Source organism: Pseudoliparis swirei, chromosome 6 (assembly GCF_029220125.1).
Source record: "Pseudoliparis swirei isolate HS2019 ecotype Mariana Trench chromosome 6, NWPU_hadal_v1, whole genome shotgun sequence".
Lineage (NCBI taxonomy): Eukaryota > Metazoa > Chordata > Actinopteri > Perciformes > Liparidae > Pseudoliparis > Pseudoliparis swirei.
The window spans coordinates 6,989,643-7,014,061 of NC_079393.1; the positions used below are offsets into that span (position 1 = coordinate 6,989,643).

The window sequence follows — 24,419 nt, forward strand, 5'->3', positions numbered from 1 at the left end:
CCCTCACATGCACTCACATGCACTCACATGCCCTCACATGCACTAAAAGACGCTTCATTCTCTGCTCAGGTCGACATTATTCTCCGCTACATGTTAATGCTTCAATTATAACGTATTTGCGGAGCTGCTTTTTACAGAGCACACTTCTTTTTTTATTATTTTATGGTTCATAAGAAGTAACCCATGGCTTTAGTTACGGTTAATAAATGGCTCAGTGATGCTTTATAGTCAGAAGGTTACTTAGTTAAATACACAAATTAGCATACTGGAGGCATTGTTCAGACTTGCAAGCCCCAAAGATGTGCGCTTCATGGCTTAAAACTCATCTCTAAAGCAGTCGTATATTGTATAATAAAGATCCCCTCCAGACGCTCCTCCTTTCAATATAACAAGTTGTGTCTGATGTGCAAATATTTTCCAGTCCAAACGTAGGTTAGCAGAATGTATGACCCCGAAGTGACTTTCATTGTGTAACCTTTCATGAGCTTGATCTCCGTCCTGAGTTGGGTTGAGAGGAGGGTGTTAAAGTGTTCAGCATCAGTCTCCTCCAGCCTGAGCCAATCACAGAGCAGCAGATGTTGGTCTCGATTACGGCTGCATTACATCGTCAGAGCAGCGTTCCCTTTTTGCCTCAAGGCCCTTGTTTAGTTCCGCATGAAGAAACTCGCTGAAGAGGAAGAAAAAACATCCCCGAGGCCAAGCACTTTCATATTTTCTGTTTGTGTCTTTGTGTAATGATCTTGAGAACTTAATTTGTGAAAACATGTCAGCGAGAAGATGGCACAGTTTTGATTTTCTGTGCTTTAAATTGTTCTTTGATGTCAGCTGCGATAGGCTGGTGGTTTTGATGAATGAAATTCCCCTCGGTTTTCAATACCTCAAAGATATTAAAAGGGCCTTGGGTCATTGAGACAGACAGGCCTTGGTTACTGATCTTTATTGGGTTGCTCTCTAGAGTCACTGTTTGGATTGGAAAGTGTGAATCGTGAAGGTTTTCTTTATATTCAATATGTTTGGGCTGTTCCTCTAGAATCTGCAGCTGTTTAACAAGGCCAGTTCACTTTAACCACAGAAACGTTGGCTCATGAGCATTAAGTCAAAATAACAACAAGCCCACGCAAAATTTCAGTGCTCATAAATTTCATTTTTACAACAACAAAAAAGGTTGAATTTCTTGAAGCAACCTAATCCCGCTTAAATAAATCATATAATGGCTTCATCTACATACTTTGCATCACCTATAAAATAAAACTATACATTTAAACCTATACATTTAAACTTCGGGCATAATCTGAACTGAAGTGAGTGGCTGAGATGTTAAGTATAGTACAAGTTACACTTTCATGCAGAAAACCCCCATAAAATATAATATACTGTATGTATAAAGCTAAATAACCAGGGGTATCGATGCTAAGTATGAATTTCATATTCCAAATATGATTTAAACCAGAAAAGGAATCAAAACGCTCCCACTAGTGTGCGTGTCGGAGCGTTTGTGTTCTGATAAACTAGTATTGACGTTCAGAAAGCTGTATAGTCGCATCATTGTGTTGCAAACGGTTGTGTACTACCACATAAGGCTGCTTATGTGATTCTACATTATACAATGTGTTCAAAAATATGCAACCTAGACAGGTTGGACCAGGCAGACAGGTTAAAGGATAAGGTTATGATGATGTCATCGACAGTCTTTTTCATTAAAGGTACAGTCACTGTGCTATTATAAAGCCATTGGTACACGTCAATACAAGTATATGCCTTTAATAAAACTCCCAACAGAGCAGTGTTTTTACATTCAACTTCCTGATACTCCTGTTGGTGACCCAGTGCTGCACTGCTTTACACGTTTATTAACTGCAGGTATGAGAATACATCTACTTTTTATCGTTAAATGAATTTTGATTTGTCCGAATTGAACTGAAGGGGAAAAGATTGAGAACATTTACATTGAACAATATCTAAATTCTAATATTCACTTTCTGTTTAAACTGTTTAAAATGGCTATTGGTTCTGACATTTAAGTTCATTTTGGCGACTGGGATGTTTTTGCCATATCTTGACTACCGTTACTGGTATAAGTGTCTTGATGTGTATGAATTGTGGCCGATAGGATCATTTTAGTGACATTGATAGTAAAATGAAGTAAAGCCTTACAACTCAAGACAGGATGTCAGATGAGAAAAAGGCGACATGGTTGAAAAAGGTGGAAATGGGCCAGTATTAAAACTTGGAGAATGAGGAACAAGAGAGTAGAGGTCAGATAACTGGGATGCCAGGGCCTGAGGGAAGTCAAGCGTTGGAGAGGTGGAATTAGCTAAATAAAAACAATGGAGGAAGCATGCGTGACAATATGGTAAAACAAAACTGAAATTTTATACTGGAGTTGTCCCAGGACATTCTTTGAATACATTAGTTTTTGTGTACTATATATATATAAACACTACCGTTCAAAAGTTTGGGGTCATCCAGACAATTTTGTGTCTTCCATGAAAACTCACTTTTATTTATCAAATGAATTGAAAATTGAATAGAAAATATAGTCAAGACATTGACAAGGTTAGAAATAATGATTAATATTTGAAGTATTAATTTTGTTCTTCAAACTTCAAGCTCAAAGGAAGGCCAGTTGTATAGCTTATGTCACGGTGATATTAGAGTGGACCCAATAGCACGACTCAGACAGGAGTAACAAAGAATACTGTTTTTGGTTGGAAACAGGCTGGGTCAAAACCGGGAGATCAGTCGAAGAAGCAAACAAGTCCAAAAGGGGCAGGCAGAGAATCAGAGGTCAGGGTAGGCTGGCAGGGTCAGAACAGGCAGGTCAGGAATATACTCTAATAACGCTGGAGAACTTGGCACGAAAACACAAGACAATCTGGCAGAGGACAAGTGGAAGTGAGGGAGCTAAATAGTGAGGGACTAATGAGGGGATGTGCTGCAGGTGAGAAGGGCGTGAGGACCAGGTGAAGGGAATGAGGGACTAACGAGGTGACCAGAGGCAGGTGAAGGAAGTTGGACTGACGAGATGGTGTGACAGGATGAAAACAACTATTACAAAAAGGAAGGCGTCGAGCTAAACTGTTACAGCTTATATCACCAGCATAACTGTTTTCAGCTGTGCTAACATAATTGCACAAGGGTTTTCTAATCAGATATTAGTCTTCTAAGGCGATTAGCAAACACAATGTACCATTAGAGCACTGGAGTGATAGTTGATGGAAATGGGCCTCTATACACCTATGGAGATATTTCATTAGAAACCAGACGTTTACACCTAGAATAGTCATTTACCACATTAACAATGTATAGAGTGTATTTCTGATTAATGTTATCTTTATTGAAAAAACAGTGCTTTTCTTTGAAAAATAAAGACATTGCTAAGTGACCCCAAACTTTTGAACGGTAGTGTATATTAAACAGTATAGAAATAGAATTTACAGCCCCTGTGATTATCTTAAATTCAATTTCTCGTCTACTCTTAGGTCATAAATATCTCATTAATAACCACACCTGTTAAAGCACTGTGGGTTTATACACTTAAAGGGTAAAGAGTATCCTATAGGATATAAATACATTATTGTGACATTCTTATTATTGTCTTCTCTTTAGATGATGGAGCTAATGTATTCTCCTGAGACTGCAGACAGTTTGTTACTGCCTGACCCACCGTGTCCCTCTATTCCCTCACTGGGAGATGGTGAGTCTTACCACGTCTTCATCAGCTACAGCAGCACCGACTCCCGGTGGACTCACTCCCTCATCGACCAGCTGGAGTCCTGCGGCTTGCAGGTCTGCTACCACGACCGTGACTTCACTCCCGGCCGCACCGTGTTGGAAAACATGTCCGACTGCATCCAGGAGAGCCAGAAGGTCCTGCTGGTTCTCAGCCAGGAGTTTGTGAGGAGCCGCTGGTGTCTCCTGGAGGCCAACATGTCTCTGTTCAGAGACTGCCTGCAGAGGAAGCCCATCGTCCCGGTGCTGCTGGAGCCAGGAGTCTCTGTTCCTCTCCACCTCTGCCACCTCACCTACCTGGAGGCCGACGACCCGGACTTCAAGGACAAGCTGCTCAAGGTGCTGTGCACCCCCAACCAGCAGCTTCAAGGGTCCACTGTGGTGCCCTTCCAGCCTCCTTCTATCTACAATGGGAAGGCCCTGCAGCCTTTGATTGCTGTCAATGAAGAGGGACTCAACAAATGGAATTGTGGTCAGTTCAGTGACATGGAGGTGCCGGACCAACTGCGTCTGATCATTCAGGACCCCGAGAACTACAGAAAGGCTGTGAGGATGATCAACAGTGTGTCTCAACATAAAATGCTCCCACTCTGGGTTAGAGTACTGAGGATTGTTATCACTATAACATTGATGTTATTCATGACATGTCTATCCTCATTAGCGATAGGTTGGATGATACTTTCTTCAGGGAAAGAGGTGAACCCAAATCTTAGGGCTTTCACTCCTGCTTGTCTCATCTGTCTTACATTTGCATTGATTATTGAGATGGGTCTTTGGAAAACGGAACAATTGAAGTACATTGTGAAGGAACTGCAGAAAGCTGTTGGCCAGGCAAACATAATCCTCTCAGAGGAGAAGGTGTTGATGGGCAGTTGTTCCAATTCAAAAATCTATCTGGTCTACGTTAGTCTGGACGGTTGCAAACAAGAGTTTGCAGCAACATTTTCTGAGCAGGGTTGTGAGGAGGATATGTTTCAGAGAGCCCTGGCTTTCTTCTCGTCAGGTTACGCCTGCTGCCTTGCTAAAAGGCACTTCCCCTTTCCTCAAACCAGCTCCACTGGTCACCTGGAGAGAGGGGTGTGTTTCTGTCAGTACGTCTCACAGCAGCTGAGAACAAATCAATGGGAATAGCAACGTCTACTTTTGTGTCTTTACTGTAGAGTACAGCTCACCAGTCGACATGTAATGTCTGGAGAAATACGAGCCACCGAGAGCCATTAAAGGCACAGTAACCTAATTCATGTTAGAAGCCCCTCAGACATCAGGACGGTGGCTCAGTGGTTAGCACTGTCGCCTCACAGCAAGAAGGCCCTGGGTTTGAATCCCGGTCGTCCCGGTCGTCCCGGTCGCTCCAGGTCCTTTCTGTGTGGAGTTTGCATGTTCTCCTCGTGTCTGCGTGGGTTTCCTCCGGGTACTCCGGTTTCCCCCACCATCATAAAGACATGCACCGCAGCCTCACCCCGGTTCGTATGGATGTGAATGAATGTTGGTGGTGGGGGAGGGGCCGTAGGCGCTGATTGGCTGCCACGCTTCCGTCAGTCTGCCCCAGGGCAGCTGTGGCTACTGATGTAGCTCACCACCACCGGGATGACTGTGTGTGTGTATGACTACTGGACTCTGGACTGTAAAGCGACTTTGAGTGTCTAGAGAAGCGCTATATAAAATAAATGATTATTATTATAATTATAACAAAACCGAAAGCAGAACAGTGAGAATGCTTGGCACCTTTTTTTCTTGCTGAGTTCACTTTCACTTCTCGATCATCCACACTGTGCGATCACTCTGTTATATTTGTGGGAATTTACTGTATCATGAGCAGGTATGAAAGTACATTTCTGTGCACTGTATGTTGTCCTTTGTCTGATATGTTTAGTAATTAAAACGAGCACGAGGATTCTTTGTGGAATCATTGTGTTGCAAACTGTTGTGCACGACCACATAAGGCTGCTCATGTGATTCTACATTGTACCATGTGTTAAAAAAATAGGCGGACAGGTTGAAGGGTACAAGGTTATGATGATGTCATCTGAGAGTCTTTTTCATAAAAGGTACAGTCACTGTGCTATGACAAAGCCATTGGTACAAGGCAATAAAAGTAGGTGGTCTGTCTTTAATGAAACTCCCAACAGAGCAGTGTTTTTCCATTCAACTTCCTGATACTCCTGTTGGTGACCCAGTGCTGCACTGCTTTACACGTTTATCAACTGCAGGTATGAGAATACATCTACTTTTTATCGTTAAATTAATTTTGATTTGTCGGAATTCAACTGAAGTGGAAAAGATTGAGAACATTAAGTTGAAAAATATCTGAATTATAATATTCTCTTTTTTTTAAACTGTTTCAAATGGCAATTGGTTCAGACATATAAGTTAATTTTCTTGACAGAGGTTTTTGCTGTATCTTGTCTAATATTGCTGGTATAAATGTCTTAATGTGTTTGAATTGTGGTCGACAGGATCAGTCTAGTGACTTGGTGAAATGAAACAAATCCTTACAACCAGTGACGGCTGGCCCATAGAGGACCACAGGGCCACCCACCTTGAGCCCCCAAAAAAAGAAAGTCTAAAAAGTTATTATAATTAATTATTTTGTATAAATTATCCAAATTGTCAATATTTGTGTTTTGGCAATATGGAATATACCGAGTTATATTTATAAAATAGGATATCTGCTCAAAATATATGCTTTTCCTGCACTTCCTCTCCGCCTCTCTCTCCTGTCTGCATGTGTCAGCTGCGCTGGGGCCAGATCGTTTTGTCCCACAAGAGACGGGTCTAAGGCCCCGTTTACACGATGGGAAAACGCATATATTTTCATGTGTTTTGGCCTTTCATTTACACAAAAACTGAGGTTTTATCACGGAAAACGATCATTTCTAAAAATTCCGGCCAAAGTGGAGATTTCTGAAAACTCCGTTTTTGTGTTTGCGTGTGAACTAGGTCAAACGGAGTTTTAGGTTGTCAAACGTCACAGTATGCGACTAAAAATACTTCACGTCATGTGAGCGTCCTATGTTTACAGTTAGTTTGGCCGCTCCTACCAGGGTTGCCAGGTCTGTGTGTACCAGCCCAATATCAGAACTCAAAATATGCCCGTGCCAAACCATATACACTGCTTTTAAAGTGTGTGTATGTGGACGTGTCCAATGTCCATGTGTGTACGTGCTGATCTGGAGTCAGTTTGGTAGGATTTGTGTATAAATAAATTATTTCATTTAAAATATGGATTTTTATTTCAAGATATTCATGTAATTTGCATGCAAAATAGGTCTACCCGAACCAGCGGACAACAAATTCAACCCGCGGCAACACTTCAAAAGTAGCCCAATTCGCGGAAAACGCGGACCTGGCAACACTGGCTCCTACGTCCAGTGTCGACTGCCTTCATTTTCGTTGTCAGGTGCGCCCGAGTTATTTCCTCCTTGACATGAGGATACTCCTCGGATGTCTCGAGTCTTGAGAATTCTGATTGGTTTGCATGTCTTTATCCTTCTCGTTACACTGCCGACTACAGGTTTGGCATAGTTATGACGGCGCCGGGGCGATTTATGCGGGTTCATATAAACAGAAACTTTTTTGAAAACGACCTTGTGTGTACGACGTTATTTTTGAAAACGGAGGGGCAGAAATCTTCGTTTCAGTAAATACCCGGCTATGTGTAAACGTGGCCTAAGAAGCAGTTTAGCTTATGACTGATGACATATATGAATTAGGGATATACAATTCAGCCAATCAGCCTCCTAAAATAGGTTCAGCTTTGAGCCAAAGTCATCTGACCAAGAGCTGCGAGCGTTCTCGTCAGACACCTTTTTTCCCCCCCTCCGACATGACGGCCAGCGAGAACGCTTCCCTTCCAAGAAGACCCGACCCGGTAAAGCCAACGGGGACAGATCCAGCATGGACAGTTAGGGAGTAAGGGACCTGAAGCACACAGAAAATATGAGAACACCAGGACCCACATGGATAACTCCTCAAGCAGCCATATTGGGCATAGTGAACGTTGCTACAGCTGGATGACGGACACAGGAGGAGGTGAAGAAGCACAATGAGGAAAAAAACAGGCTCACCTTAACCCTAAGGTTCATAAGGGCAACTCAAAATATAAACATGTTGTATTATATTGTATATATATGTGTGTGTGATTCATATTATCCAATATTCATATATCATATTATGCTGCATATTATTATATGATATATATATATACACACTACCGTTCAAAAGTTTGGAGTCATTTAGAAATTGTTATGGTGCGGTGTGGAGGACCCAAACGCAGCCGGAGTTTCACGAGAAATCAGCTTTATTTCCAGGACAGGAACACGGCCGAACACCACACAGGAACAAAAAGGACGATCCGACACCAGACAAACAGAAGGACACAGATTAAATACACAGGGGAACGAGACACAGGTGGAGACACAGGTGGAAACAATCAGGGCGTGGCTGGAAACAATCAGGAAAGAAACAGACAAGCACAGGGAGGGAAGAGCAGGGAAACAGGAAACGAGACAGTAGGGATGGGAATCGAGAACCGGTTCTGTTTTAGAACCGGTTCCCAGTGAACCGATTGTTTGGAATCGTCAGCCAAATTCTTTAACGGTTCTGCTAACGGTCCTCTGTGGCGTTGCGCATGCGCAAACTTTTTTAGTTTCTTCTTCAGACTGCAGCAAACATGGCAACGAGGCAGAAGCGTTCTAAAGTTTGGCTCTATTTCACAAGACAAAAAGTGCTCGTGTGAGGTGAGAGAGTGCTCACCTGTGTGCGCGCATTACGGCTGAGCGCAGCGCGCGCCACTCGCTGTGAGTGCTGCGCGCGCAGACAGCATTTAACGGAGCGGAGCAGCGCGTGCGCTCTGATCGCTCTCTTAATGAAGTATCGATACTAAAAATATGCTAAATCACATCGTTTTTAACGTACGGTACTTTGTTAGTATCGCTACACCGTGCAGCGTGACAGCAGCAGATGTAGCGGGCTGACATTCAAGCTAACCTAACTTCCCAAACGCTGTGGACATCTGAACGCTGATTGGCCGAGACGCGACACGTCCCATCAAAGATGTTTTATTGCGAAGAGCACCACTTCACATTTTCTCCGCGTCTCACTGCAATCTCAACGGCAGCGGGCCAGGTGGAAAAAATAATGAATCGGAACGCGTCTCTGATATTGTTCAGGGGGCCGGTCCAAATGTGGAGGCGGGCCGTAGTTTGGGGACCACTGGTCCAAGGTAAACTCCTCAAAAGTGATCACAACCACTCAGTGTGAAGCAATTTGCCTTTATTGTGTGTAGTCGATCAAGTTATCTTCTGTCCCTTCGTTTGAAGCAGACATTTTAGCTCCGGCATTGGTCTCCCATTATTGATCACTTCACGTTTGGATAGTAATTTCTAGGAACATGTTTAAATTAAACAGAATACATTTTATTTAAGTTATGTAAGTTTTATTTTAAGTTCAAGAGGAATATGTATAAATATTTTTGGTTATTTAATTTTTTTAATGTGTTTGTATACATACTGTATATGGTGTGTGCAGCATTATAGAAAATTATCGAAAAGAAAATTAATGTAAATAAACCCGTTTGTGCTCTTTTTTTCACCCCTTGCCCAATAAGAATCGATAAAAGAATCGATAAGGAATCGAATCGATAAGCAGGAATCGATAAGGCATCGGAATCGTTAAAATCTTATCAATTCTTATCCCTACGAGACAGGGACTTCAACATAAAACAGGAAACACACAGATCCTAACAGAAATGTCTTTATCTTTCAAAGAAAAGCACTGTTTTTTCAATAAAGATAACATTAATCAAAAATACACACTATCCATTGTTAATGTGGTAAATGACTATTCTAGGTGGAAACGTCTGGTTTCTAATGAATTATCTCCATAGGTGTATAGAGGCCCATTTCCATCAACTATCACTCCAGTGTTCTAATGGTACATTGTGTTTGCTAATCGCCTTAGAAGACTAATGTCTGATTAGAAAACCCTTGTGCAATTATGTTAGCACAGCTGAAAACAGTTATGCTGGTGATATAAGCTATACAACTGGCCTTCCTTTGAGCTTGAAGTTTGAAGAACAAAACTAATACTTCAAATATTAATCATTATTTCTAACCTTGTCAATGTCTTGACTATATTTTCTATTCAATTTTCAATTCATTTGATAAATAAAAGTGAGTTTTCATGGAAGACACGAAATTGTCTGGATGACCCCAAACTTTTGAACGGTAGTGTATATATATACAGGACTGTCTCAGAAAATTAGAATATTGTGATAAAGTTCTTTATTTTCTGTAATGCAATTTAAAAAACAAAATGTCATGCATTCTGGATTCATTACAAATCAACTGAAATATTGCAAGCCTTTTATTCTTTTAATATTGCTGATTATGGCTTACAGCTTAAGAAAACTCTAAAATCCTATCTCATAAAATTTTAATATTTCCTCAGACCAAGTTAAAAAAAGATTTATAACAGCTGAGTGTTTGTCAAGGCTCAGGAAACCCTTGCAGGTGTTTCGAGTTAATTAGACAATTCAAGTGATTTGTTTAATACCCTACTAGTATACTTTTTCATGATATTCTAATATTTAGAGATAGGATATTTGAGTTTTCTTAAGCTGTAAGCCATAATCAGCAATATTAAAAGAATAAAAGGCTTGCAATATTTCAGTTGATTTGTAATGAATCCAGAATGCATGACATTTTTGTTTTTTTAAATTGCATTACAGAAAATAAAGAACTTCATCACAATATTCTAATTTTCTGAGACAGTCCTGTATATATATATAGAGAGATATAGAGAAATATACATATATATATATATGAGAGAGAGAGAGAGATATATTCATATACTAAATTGTATGAATAAAATGTCCTTATTATGTCAGTGTTGGAATAAATGTTAAATATTTAACTACAAAGTAGAAATGCATGTTTGATCCTTTTTTTGCATTGAATCATACTGGGATGTTTGCTGAAATTGATTGGATGGCCCTATACTAAAAATAATTCCCACCAGCCGCCACTGCTTACAACCCGAGAAAGGATGTCAAATTACTTTTATATTGGATTTGTTCCAGGACATTTTTTGTGTGCATTAGTTTAGTTTGTGTGTACCTGATATATACTGTTGTAAAAGGTTTGTGCCTGTCACGTGTTTAGTTCCCCCACCAAGCACCAAAGGGTGAGCACACAAGAATGATATTTTGTAATATCTTTTATTGAGACTGCAGACTGTGCCTGTGCGCTCCTCTCTCTTGCTCCTCAGTCCCTACTGCTCCTTTACGCGGGAAGACACAAACAAATTAGCCCCAGCTGGGGCTGATTAACCATGAACCACCAGCTGTGGCCGATTAGCCTGATCCCGACACCTTTCCCTTAACCACTCCACCCACTCTGCAGCCGAGCCTAAACACCCCCTGCTGCCACAACTGTATATATATATATTAGGGCTGTCAGCGTTAACGCGTTAATCTATGCGATTAATTTGGCCGCGTTAACGCACTAAAATATTTTAACGCAATTAACGCAATTTTTTTTTCTTTTCTTTTTAAAACCGCGGCAGTACGGTTTGACACTGTTTCCGTTTTTAAAACAATTATTTCTCCGCGAAAATAAGGAGCAGAAATCAGTTTAACTCGTGGATGAATCAGTCGGGTTTCCTCCTCCGCTCCTTCCTCCCGTCTCCCCCTCTGATACACAGAGGAACAGAGGGGCGACGTGTCGGGTGACGCGGCGCGGAAAGAACTCGTCACACGAAACCTTCAACGTGATTGGTCAATCCGTTTGTCTGTCAACATTTCGGGGAAAAAACAACCAATGAACACTCAGTAAATCACAAAGGACCTCCCACCTCACAGGTTAGGCTCATTTAGCAGCCTGTCAGTCAGAGAACCAGAGAACACGGTGCGAGGACAATGAGCCTCTTTTCAGAGCTGAGATTGTTCTGGAATGTTTGATGTATAACACGTGGGGGTGTGTCACATGCAAAAGACTTTAAACGGTGAATTTAATTTATTTTGTAAAATGTATAAAATGCCCCCAGCCTCCAGAGGGTTAACGTGACATATTTGAATGTCAGTCAGTTCCCAAGGCCACTGGTTCTGCTGCTGTTCAATGTTAAAGATGACAGGACCAATGGGGTCTCAATATACTTCTTTTTAACTAATCTGATGTTTCACTGAAGAAACAATTTATCATCCACGATATTAAATACCTCGCTGGCACTGTATATGTAGGAGCCTCTTTGAAAACACAGCTCTGTGTGAAGTTTTGTCTTTAAAAAGAAGGAAACAACTTTTAATCGCGATTAATTAATCGCAATTTCAAAATGTGCGATTAATTAGTTAATTTTTTTTAATCGATTGACAGCCCTAATATATATATATATATTGGTTTAATGCAATTTTGACAAGTAATATTTCAATATTTGAAAAGAAAAAAACATGCGGTTGTTTATAGTTTTTCTGCAGACATACAATACATAGTAAAATCCAATCCAAATACTGAAACATGTAAGGTAATTCACTTTAACTTACGTTGGATAAATACCTCTCTGACTAATGTTATAATACTAAACATAAATATATGTTACAGGTGTTGACATATTTTCCAGCCCTGTGATTATCTTAAATAAAATGTCTCATCTATACTTCTGCGTAGTACATATCTTAATAAACACACCTTCTAAGACACAGTTGGTTTTACTATTCTATACACCTACCACAATGGTAAAGAGTATACTTGTAGGACATAAATACATTATTGTGACATTCTTATTATTGTCTTCTCTTTAGATGATGGAGCCAATGTATTCTCCTGAGACTGCAGACAGTTTGTTACTGCCTGACCCACCGTGTCCCTCTATTCCCTCACTGGGAGATGGTGAGTGTTACCACGTCTTCATCAGCTACAGCAGCACCGACTACCAGTGGACCCACTCCCTCATCGACCAGCTGGAGTCCTGCGGCTTGCAGGTCTGCTACCACGAACGTGACTTCACTCCCGGCCGCACCGTGTTGGAAAACATGTCCGACTGCATCCAGGAGAGCCAGAAGGTCCTGCTGGTTCTCAGCCAGGAGTTTGTGAGGAGCCGCTGGTGTCTCCTGGAGGCCAACATGTCTCTGTTCAGAGACTGCCTGGAGAGGAAGCCCATCGTCCCGGTGCTGCTGGAGCCAGGAGTCTCTGTTCCTCTCCACCTCTGCCACCTCACCTACCTGGAGGCCCACGACCCGGACTTCAAGGACAAGCTGCTCAAGGTGCTGTGCACCCCCAACCAGCAGCTTCAAGGGTCCACTGTGGTGCCCTTCCAGCCTCCTTCTATCTACAATGGGAAGGCCCTGCAGCCTTTGATTGCTGTCAATGAAGAAGGACTCAACAAATGGGATTGTGGTCAGTTCAGTGACATGGAGGTGCCGGACCAACTGCGTCTGATCATTCAGGACCACGAGAACTACAGAAAGGCTGTGAGGATGATCAACAGTGTCTCTCAACATAAAATACTCCCACTCTGGGTTAGAGTACTGATGATTGTTATCACTATACTATTGATCATATTTATGTCATCTCTATCCTTATTCGTGCTAATTTGGGCGATAAATTCTTCATCGAAAGAGGTGAACCCAAATCTTGCGGCGTTCACTTCTGCTTGTCTCATCTGTCTTACATTTGCATTGATTATTGAGATAAGTCTTTGGAAAACGGATCAATTGAAGTACATTGTGAAGGAACTGCAGAAAGCTGTTGGCCAGGCAAACATAATCCTCTCAGAGGAGAAGGTGTTGATGGGCAGTTGTTCCAATTCAAAAATCTATCTGGTCTACGTTGGTCTGGATGGTTGCAAACAAGAGTTTGCAGCAACATTTTCTGAGCAGGGTTGTGAGGAGGATATGTTTCAGAGAGCCCTGGCTTTCTTCTCATCAGGTTACGCCTGCTGCCTTGCTAAAAGGCACTTCCCCTTTCCTCAAACCAGCTCCACTGGCCACCTGGAGAGAGGGGTGTGTTTCTGTCAGTACGTCTCACAGCAGCTGAGAACAAATCAATGGGAATAGCAACGTCTACTTTTATGTCTTTACTGTAGAGTACAGCTCACCAGTCGACATGTAATGTCTGGAGAAATACGAGCCACCGAGAGCCATTAAAGGCACAGTAACCTAGTTCATGTTAGAAGCCCCTCAGACATCAGGACGGAGGCTGTCTCTTTAACAAATCCGAAAGCAGAACAGTGAGAATGCTTGCCACCCTTTTTTCTTGCTGAGTTCACTTTCACTTCTCAATCATCCACACTGTGTGATCACTCTTTGTTATATTTGCGGGAATTTACTGTATCATGAGTAGGGATGGGTATCGTTTGGGTTTTTTCCAATACCGGTGCTAAACCGGTACTTTTAAAACGATACCGGTGCCTAAACGGTGCCTGAACCGATACTTTTTTTTTTAAACGCACAATGAGGACATTAAAAACCTCTTTGGCCATATTCCCTGTAGAAGCCGTTATCATGGCGCACCGACAAACAACGGATATCAGACTGTTTACATACACAAGATATGTTCTCCATTATATGTGATATGTATTGTCATGTGCAGACCTTATAGGGTTAATCCTGTCACTGTTTTGATGGGCAAAGAGAACAACCAATCAGAGGTACTGAAGATGACACGTGACAAATAAAGTTTTGCTTCTGACAGCGAGAGGTCCACTGAAACAAAGTGATGCCCCACGGTCTTTATTCCTCCGTCATTATATTCCCGGTAACACCGGGTATACAGCCGGGATCGCTGTACATCAAAAACATCTGCTATCAGACTGTCACGCTCGTAGCTCGTAGCTAGCGCTAGCTACGAGCTATCTTAAACATGGTTATAATGGATAATTTATTATTTCTTGGGCTACTTTTATGAATGCAAGACTTGCAATCAACGTTACGGTACTAATCTGAGTTAAGGCTGCTCGTCATAATCGGTCTCCACGTGTTCAGGGGGACCGGTGACGGTCTCCCCGTCGCGCCCAGCCTGACGCTGGTGTGCTCCACACGGGTTCACGCAGTCACACACGGCGCAGCCTCCGCTGTCAGAGTTAAATATGAGAGGCTCGTAACCTGCTGACAGGGCGGAGTCACCAAAGAAGTTCACAACAATATTTTTTTTCAATTTCAATCGGCTCAGGCACCGGAAAGAAGCACCGAAATGTGCGTTGCGTTTCGGTCCGGGTAATACCGGTTGTATTGGAACCGGTACCATATTGGCACCGGTTTTCGGTACCCAACCCTAATCATGAGCAGGTATGAATGTACATTTCTGTGCACTGTATGTTGTCCTTTGTGTGATATGTTTGGTAATTAAAACGAGCACGAGGATTCTGTTGTTGTTGAGCATGAATTACTTCACAGATGAGCATTTTAGTCTGTTATGTCCACTTTGGGGGTTTATTTAGTTTTTTACAGAGTATGGCTTCATAACTCTCAATAACTGTGAATGTAAGCTCATTTGAGTACTTCTTTAAACACAATTAAGTTCCTTACTGTGTAGTTGGAGTGGTACAGAGGTCCTTAAATAAAGGTTATTCCGCAGTGAGTGAGGTCACATCACACTCTATAGATTTGCATATTGTTATACGTGAAATCATATTAAATGTTTTGCTTCATTTGACAGATGTACTCTAGCCTAGTACAGGAAACTACTATATTTACTTGACTTGAGGTGTTAATATATGATGCATTATTATTCATTAAACTATCAGCATTCATTTGGAATAAAAGTTGGACCTTGAACGGAAGATAAGTACATTTAAATCATGTTATGAGGGTTTTAAATTACAGTGGGAAAAACCAACTATTTGAGTTGCAATGGGCGGGTGGAGCTGTTCCTGTGGGCTTTCCGCTCTTGCTCCATCGACTCCAAGGAAGTGAAGAAAAGTTCAGTTGTAATGTTATCCAGAATCAAGCTTTCGCCGTCTTTATAGCAGCCAAAGTGAACTGCGATCACAGATGCAGCCGCTATCTGCCAGCTGCAGACAGCATGCACGATTCTGCAGAGCGCTTAAGCTCCGCCCCCGCAGCTGCAAAGATGCCTGTGTGCTTATTTATGAACAGTTTATAGGTTGATATTAAACGTGTCGCGTGTCCAAATTACTATTAACTCAATGAAGCCCTCCCGTGGGTCCCCAGCAACACTCCCACCAAAGGTGAAGTAGATTGGATGAGCGGTTTTCGAGATAGAGGGATGCAAAGACCACACAGAAAGACAAAGAGTTAAACTTGAAGGGACTTTAAGGAATTATGCAAGAGTGTGATTACTGAATTGAGGATGCATATACATAAAACAATTGATATATGAAATGCTTACCCAATATATATATATTTTAACGGATTTCTAAATCATATTTTCATCTCACTTTAGTTGTTTTATAGATGATGGAGCCAATGAGCTGCAGGCTGCCGACATTCAGTCACAGCCTGCTGAGCCACCTGCTGATCTTCCCTCACTGGGAGATGGTGAGTGTTACCACGTCTTCATCAGCTACAGCAGCACCGACTCCCGGTGGACCCACTCCCTCATCGACCAGCTGGAGTCCTGCGGCTTGCAGGTCTGCTACCACGACCGTGACTTCACTCCCGGCCGCACCGTGTTGGAAAACATGTCCGACTGCATCCAGGAGAGCCAGAAGGTCCTGCTGGTTCTCAGCCAGGAGTTTGTGAGGAGCCGCTGGTGTCTCCTGGAGGCCAACATGTCTCTGTTCAGAGACTGCCTGGAGAGGAAGCCCATCGTCCGGTGCTGCTGGAGCCAGGAGTCTCTGTTCCTCCACCTCTGCCACCTCACCTACCTGGAGGCCCACGACCGGACTTCAAGGACAAGCTGCTCAGGTGCTGTGCACCCCCAACCAGCAGCTTCAAGGGTCCACTGTGGTGCCCTTCCAGCCTCCTTCTATCTACAATGGGAAGGCCCTGCAGCCTTTGATTGCTGTCAATGAAGAGGGACTCAACAAATGGAATTGTGGTCAGTTCAGTGACATGGAGGTGCCGGACCAACTGCGTCTGATCATTCAGGACCCCGAGAACTACAGAAAGGCTGTGAGGATGATCAACAGTGTGTCTCAACATAAAATGCTCCCACTCTGGGTTAGAGTACTGAGGATTGTTATCACTATAACATTGATGTTATTCATGACATGTCTATCCTCATTAGCGATAGGTTGGATGATACTTTCTTCAGGGAAAGAGGTGAACCCAAATCTTAGGGCTTTCACTCCTGCTTGTCTCATCTGTCTTACATTTGCATTGATTATTGAGATGGGTCTTTGGAAAACGGAACAATTGAAGTACATTGTGAAGGAACTGCAGAAAGCTGTTGGCCAGGCAAACATAATCCTCTCAGAGGAGAAGGTGTTGATGGGCAGTTGTTCCAATTCAAAATCTATCTGGTCTACGTTAGTCTGGACGGTTGCAAACAAGAGTTTGCAGCAACATTTTCTGAGCAGGGTTGTGAGGAGGATATGTTTCAGAGAGCCCTGGCTTTCTTCTCGTCAGGTTACGCCTGCTGCCTTGCTAAAAGGCACTTCCCCTTTCCTCAAACCAGCTCCACTGGTCACCTGGAGAGAGGGGTGTGTTTCTGTCAGTACGTCTCACAGCAGCTGAGAACAAATCAATGGGAATAGCAACGTCTACTTTTGTGTCTTTACTGTAGAGTACAGCTCACCAGTCGACATGTAATGTCTGGAGAAATACGAGCCACCGAGAGCCATTAAAGGCACAGTAACCTAATTCATGTTAGAAGCCCCTCAGACATCAGGACGGTGGCTCAGTGGTTAGCACTGTCGCCTCACAGCAAGAAGGCCCTGGGTTTGAATCCCGGTCGTCCCGGTCGTTCCAGGTCCTTTCTGTGTGGAGTTTGCATGTTCTCCTCGTGCCTGTGTGGGTTTCCTCCAGGTACTCCGGTTCCCCCCACCATCATAAAGACATGCACCGCAGCCCCACTCCGGTTTGTATGGATGTGAATGAATGTTGGTGGTGGGGGAGGGGCCGTAGGCGCTGATTGGCTGCCACGCTTCCGTCAGTCTGCCCCAGGGCAGCTGTGGCTACTGATGTAGCTCACCACCACCGGGACGACTGTGTGTGTGTATGACTACTGGACTCCGGACTGTAAAGCGACTTTGAGTGTCTAGAGAAGCGCTATATAAAATAAATGATTATTATTATAATTATAACAAAACCGAAAGCAGAACAGTGAGAATGCTTGGCACCTTTTTTTCTTGCTGAGTTCACTTTCACTTCTCGATCATCCACACTGTGCGATCACTCTTTGTTATATATTTGGAATTTACTGTATCATGAGTAGGTATGAAAGTACATTTCTGTGCACTGTATGTTGTCCTTTGTCTGATATGTTTAGTAATTAAAACGAGCACGAGGATTCTTTGTGGAATCATTGTGTTGCAAACTGTTTTGCACTACCACATAAGGCTGCTTATGTGATTCTACATTGTACCATGTGTTAAAAAAATAGGCGGACAGGTTGAAGGGTACAAGGTTATGATGATGTCATCTGAGAGTCTTTTTCATAAAAGGTACAGTCACTGAGCTATGACAAAGCCATTGGTACAAGGCAATAAAAGTAGGTGGTCTGTCTTTAATGAAACTCCCAACAGAGCAGTGTTTTTCCATTCAACTTCCTGATACTCCTGTTGGTGACCCAGTGCTGCACTGCTTTACACGTTTATCAACTGCAGGTATGAGAATACATCTACTTTTTATCGTTAAATTAATTTTGATTTGTCGGAATTCAACTGAAGTGGAAAAGATTGAGAACATTAAGTTGAACAATATCTGAATTATAATATTCTCTTTTTTTTAAACTGTTTCAAATGGCAATTGGTTCAGACATATAAGTTAATTTTCTTGACAGAAGTTTTTGCTATATTTTGTCTAATATTACTTGTATAAATGTCTTAATGTGTTTGAATTGTGGTCGACAGGATCAGTCTAGTGACTTGGTGAAATGAAACAAATCCTTACAACCAGTGGCGGCTGGCCCATAGAGGGCCACGGGGCCTGGCCCCACCCACCTTGAGCCCCCAAAAAAAAGAAAGTCTAAAAAGTTATTATAATTAATTATTTTGTATAAATTATACAAATTGTCAATATTTGTGTTTTGGCAATATGGAATATACAGAGTTATATTTATAAAATAGGATATCTGCTCAAAATATATGCTTTTCCTGCACTTCCCCTCCGCCTCTCTCTCCTGTCTGCTTGTCAGCTGCGCTGGGGCCAGATCGTTTTGTCCCACAAGAGACGGGTCTAAGAAGCAGTTTAGCTTATGACTGATGACATATATGAATTAGGGATATACAATTCAGCCAATCAGCCTCCTAAAATAGGGTCAGCTTTGAGCCAAAGTCATCCGACCAAGAGCTGCGAGCGTTCTCGTCAGACACCTTTTTTCCCCCCCTCCGACATGACGGCCAGCGAGAACGCTTCCCTTCCAAGAAGACCCGACCCGGTAAAGCCAACGGGGACAGATCCAGCATGGACAGTTAGGGAGTAAGGGACCTGAAGCACACAGAAAATATGAGAACACCAGGACCCACATGGATAACTCCTCAAGCAGCCATATTGGGCATAGTGAACGTTGCTACAGCTGGATGACGGACACAGGAGGAGGTGAAGAAACACAATGAGAAAAACAGGCTCACCTTAACCCTAACAAGGTTCATAAGGGCAACTCAATATATAAACATGTTGTATTACATTGTATATATATGTGTGTGTGAGATTCATATTATCCAATATTTATATTATATGGTATTCATATATCATATTATTATATGATCTATAGATATATATATATATATATATATACACACTACCTTTCAAAAGTTTGGAGTCACTTAGAAATTGTTATGGTGCGGTGTGGAGGACCCAAACGCAGCCGGAGTTTCACGAGAAATCAGCTTTAATTCCTGGACAGGAAGACGGCCGAACACCACACAGGAACAAAAAGGACGATCCGACACCAGACAAACAGAAGGAGACAGATTAAATACACAGGGGAACGAGACACAGGTGGAGACACAGGTGGAAACAATCAGGGCGTGGCTGGAAACAATCAGGAAAGAAACAGACAAGCACAGGGAGGGAAGAGCAGGGAAACAGGAAACAAGACTTTACTATAGATTACAGCTCACCAGTCGACATGTAATGTCTGGAGAAATACGAGCCACCGAGAGCCATTAAAGGCACAGTAACCTAGTTCATGTTAGAAGCCCCTCAGACATCAGGACGGAGGCTGTCTCTTTAACAAAACCGAAAGCAGAACAGTGAGAATGCTCGGCACCCTTTTTCTTGCTGAGTTCACTTACACTTCTCGATCATCCACACTGTGTGATCACTCTTTGTTATATATTTGGAATTTACTAGATCATGAGCAGGTATGAATGTACATTTCTGTGCACTGTGTGTTGTCCTTTGTCTGATATGTTTCATAATTAAAACGAGCACGAGGATTCTTTGTGGAATCATTGTGTTGCAAACTGTTGTGTACGACCACATACGGCTGCTTATGTGATTCTACATTGTACCGTGTTAAAAAAATAGGCGGACAGGTTGAACGGTACAAGGTTATGATGATGTCATCTGAGAGTCTTTTTCATTCAAGGTACAGTCACTGTGCTACAAGGCAATAAAAGTAGGTGGTCTGTCTTTAATGAAACTCCCAACAAAGCAGTGTTTTTCCATTCAACTTCCTGATACTCCTGTTGGTGACCCAGTGCTGCACTGCTTTACACGTGTATTAACTGCAGGTATGAGAATACATCTTCTTTTTATCGTTAAATGAATTTTGATTTGTCCGAATTGAACTGAAGGGGAAAAGATTGAGAAGATTTACGTTGAACAATATCTGAATTATAATATTCACTTTCTGTTTAAACTGTTTAAAATGGCTATTGGTTCAGACATTTAAGTTCATTTTGGCGACTGGGATGTTTTTGCCATATCTTGACTCCCGTTACTGGTATAAGTGTCTTGATGTGTATGAATTGTGGCCGACAGGATCATTTTAGTGACATTGATAGTAAAATGAAGTAAAGCCTTACAACCCAAGACACGATGTCAGATGAGAAGAAGTCGACATGGTTGAAAAAGGTGGAAATGGGCCGGTATAAATACTGTGAGAATGAGGAACAAGAGAGTAGAGGTCAGATAACTGGGATGCCGGGGCCTGGGGGAAGTCAAGCGTTGGAGACAGAGATGGAGAGGTGGAATTAGCTAAATAAAAACAATGGAGGAAGCATGCATGACAATATGTTAAACAAAATGGTTTTTTAAAAACTTTTTGACTGGATTTGTTCAAGGACATTCTTTGAATACATTAGTTTTTTGTGTACTATATATATATATATTAAACAGTATAGAAATAGATTTTACAGCCCCTGTGATTATATTAACCCTCCTGCCGCCTTCGGGTCAATTTGACCCGATTCAATGTTTAACCCTCCTGTTACCTTTATATTTACTGACATATTTTACCCTTGGGGTCAATATGGCCCCAGCTATTAAAATCTCCAGAAAATTATTAGAATTAATATAGTTTTCCAAGTTTAAGTGTGAGGTACTTTATGTTTGTTTGTTGACTACTGAAAGAACACCGACATTAAACATTGAATCGGGTCAAAATGACCCGAAGGCAACTGTCTATACTCTTGGGTCATAAATATCTCATTAATAACCACACCTGTTGAAGCACTGTGGGTTTTATACAATTAAAGAGTATCCTGTCGGACATAAATACATTATTGTGACATTCTTATTCTTGTCTTCTCTTTAGATGATGGAGCCAATGTATTCTCCTGCGACTGCAGACAGTTTGTTACTGCCTGACCCACCGTGTCCCTCTATTCCCTCACTGGGAGATGGTGAGTGTTACCACGTCTTCATCAGCTACAGCAGCACCGACTCCCGGTGGACCCACTCCCTCATCGACCAGCTGGAGTCCTGCGGCTTGCAGGTCTGCTACCACGAACGTGACTTCACTCCCGGCCGCACCGTGTTGGAAAACATGTCCGACTGCATCCAGGAGAGCCAGAAGGTCCTGCTGGTTCTCAGCCAGGAGTTTGTGAGGAGCTGGTGTCTCCTGGAGGCCAACATGTCTCTGTTCAGAGACTGCCTGCAGAGGAAGCCCATCGTCCCGGTGCTGCTGGAGCCAGGAGTCTCTGTTCCTCTCCACCTCTGCCACCTCACCTACCTGGAGGCCGACGACCCGGACTTCAAGGACAAGCTGCTCAAGGTGCTGTGCACCCCCAACCAGCAGCTTCAAGGGTCCACTGTGGTGCCCTTCCAGCCTCCTTCTATCTACAATGGGAAGGCCCTGCAGCCTTTGATTGCTGTCAATGAAGAGGGACTCAACAAATGGGATTGTGGTCAGTTCAGTGACATGGAGGTGCCGGACCAACTGCGTCTGATCATTCAGGACCACGAGAACTACAGAAAGGCTGTGAGGATGATCAACAGTGTCTCTCAACATAAAATGCTCCCACTCTGGGTTAGAGTACTGATGCTTGTTATCACTATAATATTGCTCTTTTTTATGTCATCTCTATCCTCATTCGCGATAATTTGGACGATAGATTCTTCATCGAAAGAGGTGAACCCAAATCTTGCGGCGTTCACTTCTGCTTGTCTCATCTGTCTTACATTCGAATTGTCTATTGAAGTTGTTCTTTGGAAAAAGGATCAATTGAAGTACATTGTGAAGGAACTGCAGAAAGCTATTGGCCAGGCAAACATAATCCTCTCAGAGGAGAAGGTCTTGATGGGCAGTTGTTCCAATTCAAAAATCTATCTGGTCTACGTTAGTCTGGACGGTTGCAAACGAGAGTTTGCAGCAACATTTTCTGAGCAGGGTTGTGACGAGGATATGTTTCAGAGAGCCCTGGCTTTCTTCTCTTCAGGTTACGCCTGCTGCCTTGCTAAAAGGCACTTCCCCTTTCCTCAAACCAGCTCCACTGGTCACCTGGAGAGAGGGGTGTGTTTCTGTCAGTACGTCTCACAGCAGCTGAGAACAAATCAATGGGAATAGCAACGTCTACTTTTGTGTCTTTACTGTAGAGTACAGCTCACCAGTCGACATGTAATGTCTGGAGAAATACGAGCCACCGAGAGCCACTAAAGGCACAGTAACCTAGTTCATGTTAGAAGCCCCTCAGACATCAGGACGGAGGCTGTCTCTTTAACAAAACCGAAAGCAGAACAGTGAGAATGCTCGGCACCCTTTTTTCTTGCTGAGTTCACTTTCACCTCTCGATCATCCACACTGTGCGATCCCTCTTTGTTATATATTTGGAATTTACTGTATCATGAGCAGGTATGAAAGTACATTTCTGTGCACTGTATGTTGTCCTTTGTCTGATATGTTTAATAATTAAAACGAGCACGAGGATTCTTTGTGGAATCATTGTGTTGCAAACTGTTGTGTACTACCACATAAGGCTGCTTATGTGATTCTACATTGTACCATGTGTTAAAAAAATAGGCAGACAGGTTGAAGGGTACAAGGTTATGATGATGTCATCTGAGAGTATTTTTCATTAAAGGTACAGTCACTGTGCTATGACAAAGCCATTGGTACAAGGCAATAAAAGTAGGTGGTCTGTCTTTAATGAAACTGCCAACAGAGCAGTGTTTTTCCATTCAACTTCCTGATACTCCTGTTGGTGACCCAGTGCTGCACTGCTTTACACGTTTATTAACTGCAGGTATGAGAATACGTCTACTTTTTATCGTTGAATGAATTTTGCTTTGTCGGAATTCAACTGAAGTGGAAAAGATTGAGAACATAAAGTTGAACAATATCTGAATTATAATATTCTTTTTTTATAAACTGTTTCAAATGGCAATTGGTTCAGACATATAAGTTAATTTTCCTGACAGAGGTTTTTGCTATATCTTGTCTAATATTGCTGGTATAAATGTCTTAATGTGTTTGAATTGTGGCCGACAGGATCAGTCTAGTGACTTGGTAAAATGAAAGAAATCCTTACAACCAGTGACGGCTGGCCCATAGAGGGCCACGGGGCCTGGCCCCACCCACCTTGAGCCCCCAAAAAAAGAAAGTCTAAAAAGTTATTATAATTAATTATTTTGTATAAATTATACAAATTGTCAATATTTGTGTTTTGGCAAAATGGAATATACCGAGTAATATTAGTAAAATAGGATATCTGCTCAAAAGATATGCTTTTCCTGCACTTCCTCTCCGCCTCTCTCTCCTGTCTGCATGTGTCAGCTGCGCTGGGGCCAGATCGTTTTGTCCCACAAGAGACGGGTCTAAGAAGCAGTTTAGCTTATGACTGATGACATACAGGACTGTCTCAGAAAATTAGAATATTGTGATGAAGTTCTTTATTTTCTGTAATGCAATTAAAAAAACAAAAATGTCATGCATTCTGGATTCATTACAAATCAACTGAAATATTGCAAGCCTTTTATTCTTTTAATATTGCTGATTATGGCTTACAGCTTAAGAAAACTCTAAAATCCTATCTCATAAAATTTTAATATTTCCTCAGACCAAGTTAAAAAAAAGATTTATAACAGCTGAGTGTTTGTCAAGGCTCAGGAAACCCTTGCAGGTGTTTGAGTTAATTAGACAATTCAAGTGATTTGTTTAATACCCTACTAGTATACTTTTTCA

At 42.2% G+C, this 24,419-nt stretch overlaps 3 protein-coding genes across 3 annotated transcripts; all 3 read left to right on the plus strand.

Annotated features, from left to right (window-relative positions):
* Positions 1 to 1,844: 1,844 nt before the first annotated feature.
* LOC130194950 (uncharacterized) lies at positions 1,845 to 6,511 on the plus strand. The gene is made up of 3 exons (XM_056416178.1): positions 1,845 to 1,860; positions 3,610 to 4,278; positions 6,467 to 6,511. Exons 2-3 carry the CDS (start codon positions 3,610 to 3,612, stop codon positions 6,509 to 6,511), a joined length of 714 nt encoding a protein of 237 aa, XP_056272153.1. The 5' UTR covers positions 1,845 to 1,860.
* On the plus strand, positions 5,091 to 15,091 carry LOC130195439 (uncharacterized). Its single transcript, XM_056416966.1, has 2 exons — positions 5,091 to 5,942; positions 12,530 to 15,091. The coding sequence occupies exon 2, from the start codon at positions 12,530 to 12,532 to the stop codon at positions 13,781 to 13,783; it is 1,254 nt and encodes a 417-aa protein (XP_056272941.1). The 5' UTR covers positions 5,091 to 5,942; the 3' UTR covers positions 13,784 to 15,091.
* Positions 15,092 to 19,658: 4,567 nt separating this feature from the next.
* Positions 19,659 to 22,374, plus strand: LOC130194951 (uncharacterized). The gene is made up of 3 exons (XM_056416179.1): positions 19,659 to 20,157; positions 21,555 to 22,220; positions 22,354 to 22,374. The coding sequence occupies exons 1-3, from the start codon at positions 20,053 to 20,055 to the stop codon at positions 22,372 to 22,374; spliced, it is 792 nt and encodes a 263-aa protein (XP_056272154.1). The 5' UTR covers positions 19,659 to 20,052.
* The last annotated feature ends 2,045 nt before the right edge of the window (positions 22,375 to 24,419 follow it).